Here is an 11242-nt window from a genome sequence, read left to right on the forward strand (position 1 = left end):
GTAGTGCATGCCTATAATCCTAGCCCCTGGGAGGCTGAGGCAGGAGAATCATTGCAAGTTCAAGACCACCCTGGGCTACAAAAGTGAGTTCAAGGCCAGCCTGAACTGTATATTGGGACCCTGTCTCAAAAAGACAAAAAAAAAAAAAACTGTGAATGACTTAAAATGCAACATAAAAATTACAATATAGCATTGAAGCAATTTTAGCTACTGATCCCTTACAAAATCAGTTTTGTTTTAAAATGTAAGCAAAGCAACAAATGTTATCTCCTTTGTCATATATGGAATTCTTTGCCATGAGCCTATTTCAATACTTGGTCTTCTATTTATTGGTCTCTGTCTATCTCTAAACCAGGTCTACAATGTTGCTAGGTACATTTCTGAGTATTTGGTAGGGTAATATCTCAACCTTAACTTCTCGCCCTAGAATTGTTTTGGCTTTTCTAATTTATTTACTTTTCCATGTAGATGTTAGAGGTATTTTATGTTCCAAAAAGAAATCTGGACAGAATTATATTAGAATTAAAAGAATAAATAAATTACCTTAGGAAAAACTGAGTTTATTAGAACATTAAGTCTTCAGATCTATTTACTGAAATCTTGTGATGTTTATGTTGGATTCTTTCATTGTCTCTCATGGTTATGAATAGGTTCCTCTTTTACATTCCTGTATTTTCTGATTGGTAATAAAGAGTATATGGGGAAGATATATTTTTCCCCCAATATGTTTAAGGGTCATCCTATTAAACTTCCACTGTCTTCCACACTAATCAACTTCATGACTGAATCTTTGGAGTTTGCAAATAGACAATCCCACAATCTGCAACTGCTGAGAATATTTCCTTCTCTTTTCATTCCTAGGTAGTCACATTTGCCACAGCTGTCACTCTAACACTGAATGCTGCTACTCACAGGAAACACCTCAGTTCCTGGCATTTACAGTGATATCCTAAACTCGGTGCTTTAAAAAGAATGCAAAATATCTGTCATTTTTAAATGGTTACATGAAAATGACAGTGTTTTGGATGTACTGGCTTAAATTTTTAAAACTCACCTTTCTTCAGTTTTTAAAATGTGGCTACTAAAACTCTTAAAGTTACATGCTTGAAGATAATATAGATCTATTTTATTTCTTTATATATATCAGCTATACCTCTGGCTCCTAGCATCCTATCCCTGCTGACAGTATCATCCAAGAGTTATTGGCATTGTCATGCTTATCCCTGGATTCATAGAGATAGTCTCCAACACCTTGAGGGATCTGCAGAATTTTATAGCTTATAGAAGGGGAACACACTCTCACTTGGATAATATACCCTGTCATTGCTAGGAAGTATACAAGAGGGAATCCAATATGGTTAATTTGCTTGTTTGTTTGAAACAGGGTCTCATTATGGAGCCCAGGCTGGTCTTAAAACTCATGGCAATCCTCCTGCCTCAGCCTCGCCAGTTCTGGGATTATAGGTGTGGGCCACCAGGCCCGGCTTCCAGTATGGTTTATTGATTGATTGATTGATTGATTGTCTTTTTGAGACAAGGTCTGGCTATGCATGCAGTTCAGCCTGGCCTTGAGCTCACTTTGCAGCCCAGACTGGTCTTGAACTTGCAACAATCCTCCTGCCTCAGCCTCCCCAGTGCTGCGATTACAGGCTTACAGGCATGTGCTACCACGCCTGGTCCCTCCAGTATGGTTTAAACAGAGAATAAACAGGACTGGACTTAGCAGAGCTTGGGAATGACCATCTCTTAACTTGAGTCCTGACAGATAAAGCGGCAGTGCCAAGGAAGCTACTCCAGGAATGTTATCATAGATGCTACTCAGCCTCAGGGAGACAGTCCTGCACCAACCTACAAGCATCTCTGGGCTACAGGTCATGGAGGAAGTATGAGAAAGAGAACTAACAGTTACTGAGCTTTTACCCAGCACGAAGCATTGTTAGATGCTTGATTCTGATTAAACTGCTTTCTGTTGTAATACACTGTCCTAAGCATTTGAAAGGCTTTATCTCTTGTATTCTTCCAGCAATCCCATGGAATATAATCATCCCTCCCACCCTGCAGATAAGAAAATGACGTCTTAGAGGGTTAAATCATTCAACCAAGTCACAGAGCTGGTCAAGATGGAGCTGAAAGGAGAATCCAGACTTGCCAGATTTTGAATTCAGATTTTTCCACTCTGGCGTAATGAATACTGGAGGTACCATTGGGAACTGCCTTGGAGATTTACTGACAGCTATAGCTGCATGAAAGCCCACAGGCCGTACACACTTTAGTGTATAATTTCTAGTTAAAGCCCCTCCTCTGGGCACCCCATTCTCTACTATTCCAGGGCCAAGTACAGTTTAATCCTGGGACGCATGGCCCTCCAGGGGCAGCCCCTGCCTTGTAGGCTGGGGACTGGCTCACTGCTCTTTGCCTCTGGATCTGCCTCCATTTTTACCCCAGAACCATCTGCTTTGAGCCTGAGGAAGGAAGTGAGGAGGGCAGAGGAGAAAGCTTCCCTCGCCCACCACCTAGAATGTGAACAGCTCAGAAAAGGAATGGAAAGGCGCCAAGGCCCGGGAGTGACCGGAAAGGACAACCAACCAAGGAGCCCAGAAGACGTAGAGGCAGTGACTCAGGGACATCCGGCAACTTTGCTTACTTACAGGGCCCTTCCCGGAAATGCGTGTTTCCCAGAGACTCACCCAGAGCAAACCACCATCACAGAGGACAGGCAGGGTGCCTGGCTGGGGGCCGAACTGTCCACTGAGGACAGCTCTCCCTCACTGGGAGTGTCCCACAGCTGGCCAGCAGGCTCCTCCCTCCTGCTGCCTTGTCTCAGAAGGAAGCAACCACACTTGAAACCAGATCCTCCAGGCCTGCTTTGGTTTCACTTTGCCAAGGAGTAGGGAGCACAGAGGACATTGGGGGTGTCTGGAGCGAGCATCGAGGTGGCAGAGCATTGACTCAGATCCTTCTAGCGGTCGGGTGTAAGAGCCAGGCTCCCTGGGTCACAAGCTGGTATGCTACAACAGGTAGGTTCCTTATGCCTCAGATTCTTCCCTAACTTTCAAAACCATGGATGACATTTTGTGCCTCCCCATTCCTGTGAGGATCAAAGAAGCCAACAAGTGTAAAGCACTTAGCACACACTGCCCCAGGGCGGCCACTATTACATAGGTGCTGTGAGAGATGCTGCTTCTCTCAGCAGGCACCCCCATTCACCCCACACAGCGGTGGGGTGGGGACTCCAAGTATACCCAGCGACACCTTCTGTCATTCCTCACTTCCAACAGAAGTATCAGCCTGGAGCACACAGCTGGGGACACTCAATCCAAAAGGCTCCAGAATACAGCACGGGCTGACCCCTTTCCAAATCCTGGGGCCCCCCAGATTATCAGTTGCAGGGAGAAGGGTCCTTTCAAGCCTCTGAAGCCCAGGTATAGATTCTGTCCTCTCTCTGCAGTCCCTTTGGCAGTAAGGTCAGGCAGCCGTAGGCTCAACCGCTTTTTCCTCCTCCTTCTTCTTTTTTTTTTTTTTAATTTTGAGCACTCACTAAATTGCCCAGATTGGCCTCAAACTTGCAATCCTCCTGCCTCAGGCCCTCTAGCAGCTGGGATTGTAGGCATAGGCAACCACTCAGGCTGTTCCCCTTGATCCTCCTTTACCTTTTATTACCTTTTGTGGCACAGGAAGGCAAAGTCTGGCTGCTCTCAGGCAGGAGGACTTAAGCTCTTTTAGTGAGCTTGAGGTGGGCTAAGGGAAAGTCCCCTTACTCTCTAGACATCAGATAACTCAGGAATGTGGGAAGGGGGTGCTACTGCTTTGAATAACACACAGGGCTTCAAATTGATGAACCACAGGAAAGCAGGCCACATCCTTGTACCTACCCTGACTCCCCTCAGAGGGGTCCACACACTCTCCTACCACTGGCTTCCAGGTTCCCTCTGAGCCCCCTGGGACTTCGTCCTGTCCCACCATTTCAGTTAGCCTCAAGCTCCTCCCCAGCAGCTGGCAGGCCTCTCTCTGAAGCTTTGGGACTAGGGGCAACACTTTAAGGAAAGGCAGAGGTAGTGAGTGGGCACCAGAGGAATGAAGCTTACAGGGCAGAGAGAAAGAAGGGCCAGGACAGAAAAGCTAGAAGATAAAACCTGGCCTCACTGCCACTTTGGGGGAGCTTCAAAGCTGGGGTCTCCAGACCAAGTTCAATTACTGCGCACAGGAAAACTCTGAGACTGGCAGGGAGCTGGCAGCTGCCCAAGGTGACCTCATCTGCCACCACGATGGCTAAAGCAGAGGGTGGTGACTGAGGAGGTTGTGGTTGCGCATCCCAACGCCCAGGGGTCTTTTTGCCCTGGCACTGTTGCTTTTCAGACGTTGTCAGCCAGGGGAAGGAAGGAGGGGAAACACCGGGTGTGCATTCATGGCACACCCCAAGATGCTCCCACCTGAGCCCCAAAAGCGAGATGCTTCAGCTTGGGAGGTGGAGTACAGACCACCAATTCCCCTGTTCCAGCCAAAGGAGGGCTGGCTCTGGATGCCAGCGCTGCCACCCTGGCGTGGAGCCGGAGCTGCAAGCCGGTGGCGCTGGAGGGAAACTCCAGTGTTTGCCAGTTGGAAGGAAGCCCGAAGTGCCTCAAGGAAGCACGTTTTAAGCTGGGAGTGGGAATGTGGGGAGCTACATGCTGAACTTCCTCCCAGCACCCTACAAGCAAGAGAGGGCTATGTCCAGCCATAATGTGGAGTTCCTGTCTCCAGGTCTCCGCCCAGAGAGTGCTGGCACCGGTGTAGCCTTCTGAGGACCGTCAGAAGTACGGTGCGGTACTGGCTGGAGTTGGTGGTCAGGGCGTTCCCGGGGACCACCTCCCGAAGTGTCCTCTGGCACAAGACTTTGATTCTTTCTCCCCAAGGTCGAAGAAAGCCTCCATTGCCTGGCTCAGTGCTGAGCTCCCAGAGATTGCTCAACCTCTCTTCACCCACTGGCCATATCTCTGGCATCAACCCAGGGCTCCCCTGTTCTTCCAAGGGACAGGCTCCTCCCCCTCCCCCACAGGGACAAGGGCCTCCCAGTCTGTGGGACTTCTGGGGTACAGGCTGGGCTTGCTGTCCCACAGCACTTGTGACACTCTGGCTTTGGACCCCTCTCCCTTCACCCCAATCTAGATGGAATGGGGTGAATCGGGGGATATAAAGGAAAAGAGTAGAAGAAAGGGCAAGAGACCATATCAAACACCTGGCCTGCCAGGCTAGGCACAGGGTGTCCTGGTTATAGAAATCAATCAGCCACTCCAAAGGTGGAGGGAACTAGAGTTCCTGAGCCAGAACTAAAAGGCCTTTCCTGAAAACCACTTGACTTTTTTTTTTTTTTTTTTGGCAGGATCTCTATGTAGCCTAGGCTGGCCTCAAACTTGCAATTCTCCTGCCTCAGCCTCCGGAATGCTAAGATTATAGGTATGGGCCACCACAAAAGGTGTCTAACTTGTAAAGATTCTCCTCCTAGGTGAGCATCTGCTCACCTGCCCTCCTGCTCTATAATATGACACCTGAGACCCTAGTTTGATGGTGACCTCCTGGGGACATCAGTTCCAAGAGGCACAGAAGGGAAATAGGTTGGGTACACACATCAGTTAGAACAAGCTTTGATGGAGGGTGTTCTAACAGAGATTTGCCGGGAAACAACAGGAGTTAAAGAAGAGAAGGGCGAAAACCACAGAATATGGAAGAAATGCTCAAAGCAGAGGCCTGAGCCATACAGCTGAACATAAGCAATGGGACCTTAATGGGTAGGGACCCAAAGACACCCCAGAATCCCCACCGCTTGGGGCAGGCTCACTTCATCCCACAGGCACCCTTCTGTCCCTGCAGGGATCACCACGACCCCTGGGAAGACCCCTTGGTGTCCCCCAAGATTCCCGGGTGTGGGAAGGAACAGCTGTCCTCAGGAGTGGTGGGGCAAGGTCCAAGTTTGAGGGGAATAAACCGCACTAATCAGCCACAGGAAGCTCACACAGGACAACCGATGAGCAAAGAACCAACACAGCACCCCATACCCCGCGAGGCCTCAGCCGCCCGGCAGGGAAGGTGCCTCACAGGGTCCAGGTGGACGCCCCATCATCGCTCTGGGGCCTTGGGGCTGCCCTGGCTCTGCTCCAGCACACCCCTGTTTCACAAACCCACAGCTCAACTCCCCCTTCCTTTGTGCCCCGTTCTTTGTTCTCTTAAAATTCAGTCCATCCTGCTGGTGGTCCCCTCCTCCAGCCCAGCCTCAGAAAGGGGGCGGGGGCTGCTTCGGAGTTATTAGAAACCCAGACGGTGCAGGGAAGCTGTAGTGCACCGCGGGAGTCCCCAGGCAGGCCCCTCGGTGTTTACATCCCCCATCCGGGGAAGGATGAGGACCGTCTCCCTCGAGCACCCCAACCCCTCAAGGGAGGGCGGAGGACTTCTCTGCAAAGGGACCCCGCCCCAAGGATTTTTCTTCATTCGAACACACCGCTACCTGGCAAAGAACGGATCTGTGAGCCCTGCTAGGAGGCGGGAGCCGGGCAGATTGCAACGGTGGGGCGGTGGACCGGGAGAAGTTCCCAGAGAACAAGAAAAGAGAAAGCATTGTATTTCCCCTCCATTCTTCCTGGGAGAAAAAGAAAACTTCCACAGCCTAGGCCGCAGTATCTCATCCGGCAAACACAAGGAACCTGGTTTGAGTTAGCGGAGAGCAACCTCCTCACCCAGTATCTAACACAAACACACAAACACACACACGCACACTTCATTACTCTCCCAGGAAGCCGAACCTGCCTGAGCCCTCCAGGACCCGCTCCCGCATAACCCCTCCGGGCCGGGTCACTCACCCGCGGGTGGCTGGGATCCCCAGCGAGCAGGGCAGTTCCTGAGACTCACCAGGCCAGGGGGCAGTTTTGTAACTCCGGCGGGGGGCGCTCCGAGGGGCGGAGCCAGAGACCCCGATTCCAGCTCAACCGCCCAAAGCCTGTGGTTAAATCAATAACCAACCGGTCCCCGCGACCTCGCCGTGAACACTGCGCTCCGGGCGCACGCGGCGCGCAGCGCAGCGCAAAGCCGTCTCCCGGGTTCCGAGGCGGCCGGCAGCTCGGCTGGGCCCCACCCCATCCACAGGAGCCTGGGCCTCTCGCGGCCTTGGCCTCCAAGTCTTCCGAGGGAGGCGGGCGGGGCGGGAGCCTGGCTGGGAGGGAGGAAAGAGCTGGCGGGGGCGGGGCGCGGGAGGGTTTGTTCCCTGGGCCATTCCCTTCCAGGCAGCGCCTTCCCTCCTTTCTCCCGTCCGGTGACACTGGGTGGCGTGTGCTGCAGTGTGTGTACGAGGGCGAGGGCGTGTGTACACGCCTCTGTCACTACAGGCGAACCATTCGGTTCTGATTCATGGGGAACTCGGCGCGCACACACCCCCCTCCGGCAGACTGCGGGCTGCGTGCCGCCGATTGTTGTGCGCCGGCCCACGACACACACCCCATTCCTGGGCCAGGGGGTGGACTTTAAACCCCGCCGCCTCGGCCCACCGCGAGCAGCACAGCACCCTTGGCCAGACCGGCGACTCTCAATCTGGGAAGGGGAAACCGATCGTCGCGTCCCGCATTCTGATACTCCAACTCCCCAGACCCCGCTCTCCTGGGACACCGTCCCTAGCTGCGGGTCCCCGCACCCGAACCGCCTCACAGGCGCCCTCGCCCAGCTCCACCTCCCCGGGCGGGCGCGGCGACCACCGGTGCGCGCTGAGGACCCAGCGTCTGTGCGCCCTCGTCCCCAGCCCGTGGCGGCCCGCACCCGGGCTCTCTCAATGCTCTCCGCCCACGAAGGGGTCCGAGCCCACCCAGGCCGCGCGCGGCTGTCGCCTACCTCGGTTCCTAGGGTCCCGGGCGCGGGGTCTGCGCGGCTGTGCGCTCCCCTTGGTGGGCTCGGCGCCGCGGCCGGACCCACGGCCCATGTCCGCGCGGTCGTGCGGCTCGCTCTGGCCCCGGGCTCTCCGGGCTGGGAGCCGGCGACACTCCCCTCGCAGGCTCCTCCCCGGCCCCCTCCGCACCCCTCACCGAGGTCGCGGCGCCAACGCAGCCAATGGCCGTCGCGAGCCTCAGCCCGGCTGCTCCGCCTCCCCAGTTCAAATCCGAAAGCCCGAGACTTCCCGAGCTCCGTGTGGGGCCCCCGGGCGGGCCCGGCTTGGGGCGCCGCCCTCCTCCTGCAATCAGGTCACGAACCTTCACCCGGGACCCCCAGGGCAGAGGTGTGTCTCCTTCCCAGGCCCTGCGCGAGCGACTCCTCGCGCTTCCCCGTTTTAAACAATCACAAGAACCCAGGAACCCCAGCCCGGGTGGCATTTCTCGCTCCCGCTCCCTCCGAGCCTTTTACCAACCTCCTGGAGCCGGAGGGAGGGCGCCGGCCGGCCGTGGACTCGGTCCCATATTCTTAGCGGAAGGGGAGGTGGCGGGAGGAGCCTCCTGGCCGAGGCCAGGCGGGGCTGGATGTAAGGAGGTTGTGGCCGGTGACTCGACTTTGATCGCCGTGCCCTGTGTGCCCGTTTGCAGGCTTTGCCCCCGAAGTATTTGTTGAGGCTCAGCTTTGCTTCAAGAACTTAAAGCGGGGTGGCGGGGGGGCGGGGTGAGCTCGAGAGTCCCAGAACAGCATCCTATGAGAAGCAGCCTTGGGCTCTGCTTTTTAGAGGAATAGTTTCCACTTGTGAACGTTCATTACCAAAACAATCAGTGCCGGCGCTGGAAATATTTAACAAGTGGAGCCAGTCCTGGAAGCTCCTTTGCCTTCGCTGCTCAAAGGAAGTGGGGGTGGGGGCGGCTGGGGCTCCAGCTGCCTTCCTCCTGCGTGGCGGCAGGGTCCTCAGTCGTCTTCTCGGCTTCCTCTGTGAACGCGGCCTTCTCACGACTTCACTTCCCCTCTACCCCTTCCCCAAGAGCAGCGTGCTCTCGAAATCTACCGGCTCAGTCTCCGCTTCCCGCAGTGAACATCAAATCCGACCCTGGACGCTGGGGGCTCCACGATGTAGCTCAGTGGGAAGGTCATGCCCTGAGGCCCTGGGTTCTGTCCCCAGCACCAGCGCCAACAGCAAAAATGTCAGAACTTGTCACTGGGACTAGAAAGTGGGCTTCAGTGCCAACCAGAAGTCATGGGTTTCGGTCCTGGCTGGGTTGTCATGGGGAAGGGCTTCCCCCTCCCCAAGCCGGCCTAACTAGGCGGCCCTAACCAGGCTGTCCTTCAGTGCCCAAGGAACAGGGAGCCCTCCCCAGCCTCACCTGGAGATTGTGTGAAAGGGGTTTAGGATATAAAGCAGCAGGCAAAGGGCCGTAGTCTTCAGGACCTGTGGCAGAACCCCTGGGTGGGAGAGGGTGGCTGCAGTGTTACAGGCTTCTCTTGTTAGAATTCCCAGGGCTACCTGAGGCAAGCACACAACTTCCCCACTAGCACCCACCTCTGTAAATGGGAAGAGCAACCCTCCACAGCGCTCCCCCCCCAGCCCCTGCTGGGACAAGTCCTGTGAGACATCCTTAAAGGGAAAGGCCACACAGGGCCCCCAGAGGTCCTGCCCACTGCTGCTTCTTGCAGGCTCCCAGCTGGGAGCCTCTTTTTCCTCCAAAACCTCAGCACAAGTCGCCATCTGCAATCCTAAAAAAAAAAGAACTAATTATTTTCTCCGTGACATCTCCCTCTCCCTCTTCTCTTTCCTTCCATGTTTAGTAAATGAGTCTGTTTTCTTTTTAAGGCTGTTGGTAAATTAATTCACCCACCATTTACATTTTTTTATACATTTTTTTGTGGGACTGGAAATTGCACACAGGGCCTTCACGCTATGCTACATCCCCAGCTCTTCTATTCTGAGACAACGTTTCAAAAGGTTGTCCGGGTTGGGCCTGAGTTTATGACAGCCCCCACTGCCACACCCCGGCATCCAGCGTGCTGGGATCGCAGGCATACACCACCATGCCCAGATCTCCTTTCTTTTGTTTTTTCTTCTTTTCATTTATTTACTTATTTGATTATTTTTGAGATGAGGTCTCTCTATGTATTCCAGGCTGGCCTTGAACTCACTGTGTAGCCCAGGCCGGCTTCGGACTTTCAGCAGTCCTGTCTCAGCCTTCCAGGTGCTGGGATGGCAGGCGTGCACCACCGGGCCTGGCTCTTTACTTTAGTATCAACGCATCCTAGAAACCAGCTGCCCCTCCTCCAGTTGGGGAAACGGGTACACTGTCTCCTCACTCCAGGGCAGGCCCGTTTCCCTGTGTGTGAGCTAGCAGAGAGACGAATGTCCCCAGGCCACCCTGGAGCCTGGCTCAGGCAGGCACAGGCCTGGCCAAGGGCTCGGTCTTTTCTCACCCACTGCTTACTGCAGTTGCTCTAGCTTCCTTTTCACAGGTGTCAGCCCTGGGTTTAGCCTTCCCATTTAGGGTCCTTATCAATGAAACACGCCTCCAGTACAAAGTGTTCGGGTCCCTCTGGAACTCCTCCACCCTTTATTCAAATTCAGTTCCTTCCATAGACTTCACCTGAATGAGGCTTGCCTTTGGGGGACAGGGAAAACAAGGCCCAACCCTGCCCTCAGGGTGCTCCCAGTAGAAACCTACTGCCTAGGGGAGGAGCGTGGTCTACACCACATGCTAGCACACACCTGGGGGAGATTGACTAAAGGAAACTGCTAATTTTCCCTGATGTGGGAAATCCCAAACCTATGGATTTCTCTCCTAAAAACCCACCAAACCTCTTTTATCTTGCCCATCCTTTAGGCTAGTGCTATCTATGAATAATCAGAGGAAATTAACTGAATGAAGAACTGGAGGCTTGAATACCCACCTTAAAATTTCTGGCAAGTGCTAAAGCCCCAGATCTGGGGGAGGGATTTAAGGTCTTAAAAGCACCTTTGGTGTAACTTGACCTATAAGTCTTTAGGCTTGGGCGTGTGTCTCTACCTGTCGCGGGCTGCTGGTGCCTGCCTGTGGGACTTGGGCATGTGCGATCCGTGCAGCTGCCTGGGCCTGCCCCTCCTAGTGTGCCCCCCCACTCCACGTGTACCTACCAGTGTTTGTTAACATTGGGTTCTGGGTGTTTTCATTTGCTCTAGTCCCCACCCCCACCCCCAAGAGCGTTGGCTAGGTTGGTTAGTCCCACTTCCTCATAGAGAAGTTCTGAGCTGGTGTTTGCCACAAGGTATGACTCTGGGCATTCTCTCTCCTTCTCTTCCTCTCCCTGCTTCTGGAAGACCAAGCCCCCTCCCCTTCCCCCTCCCCTCCCC

General features: G+C 54.0%; 2 protein-coding genes across 7 annotated transcripts in view; one reads left to right on the plus strand and one right to left on the minus strand.

The window, feature by feature from the left end:
- LOC102003809 (chromosome unknown open reading frame, human C17orf80) overlaps nucleotides 1–1941 on the plus strand; it is a 77237-nt gene extending 75296 nt beyond the window's left edge. For 2 of the 3 annotated variants that reach the window (XM_013508614.1, XM_005412222.2), the window contains exon 6: nucleotides 1766–1936. In XM_013508614.1, coding sequence (XP_013364068.1) covers nucleotides 1766–1902 — 137 coding nt within the window. In that variant the 3' untranslated portion in view covers nucleotides 1903–1936. Of the gene's footprint in view, nucleotides 1–1765 lie in introns of all 3 variants that reach the window. The other variant, XM_013508619.1, reaches the window with a different exon arrangement.
- The window catches only part of Cdc42ep4 (CDC42 effector protein (Rho GTPase binding) 4), a 23401-nt gene extending 14941 nt beyond the window's left edge, over nucleotides 1–8460 (minus strand). Inside the window, exon 1 of one of the 4 annotated variants that reach the window (XM_005412220.2) lies at nucleotides 8360–8460. The gene's annotated coding sequence lies outside the window, so the exon portion shown is untranslated. Of the gene's footprint in view, nucleotides 1–6830; nucleotides 7184–7848; nucleotides 7973–8359 lie in introns of those variants that run through there. The other 3 variants (XM_005412217.2, XM_005412219.2, XM_005412218.2) reach the window with 3 other exon arrangements.
- Nucleotides 8461–11242: the final 2782 nt, after the last annotated feature.

Source organism: Chinchilla lanigera, unplaced genomic scaffold, assembly GCF_000276665.1.
Source record: "Chinchilla lanigera isolate Chin_1 unplaced genomic scaffold, ChiLan1.0 scaffold00152, whole genome shotgun sequence".
NCBI lineage: Eukaryota > Metazoa > Chordata > Mammalia > Rodentia > Chinchillidae > Chinchilla > Chinchilla lanigera.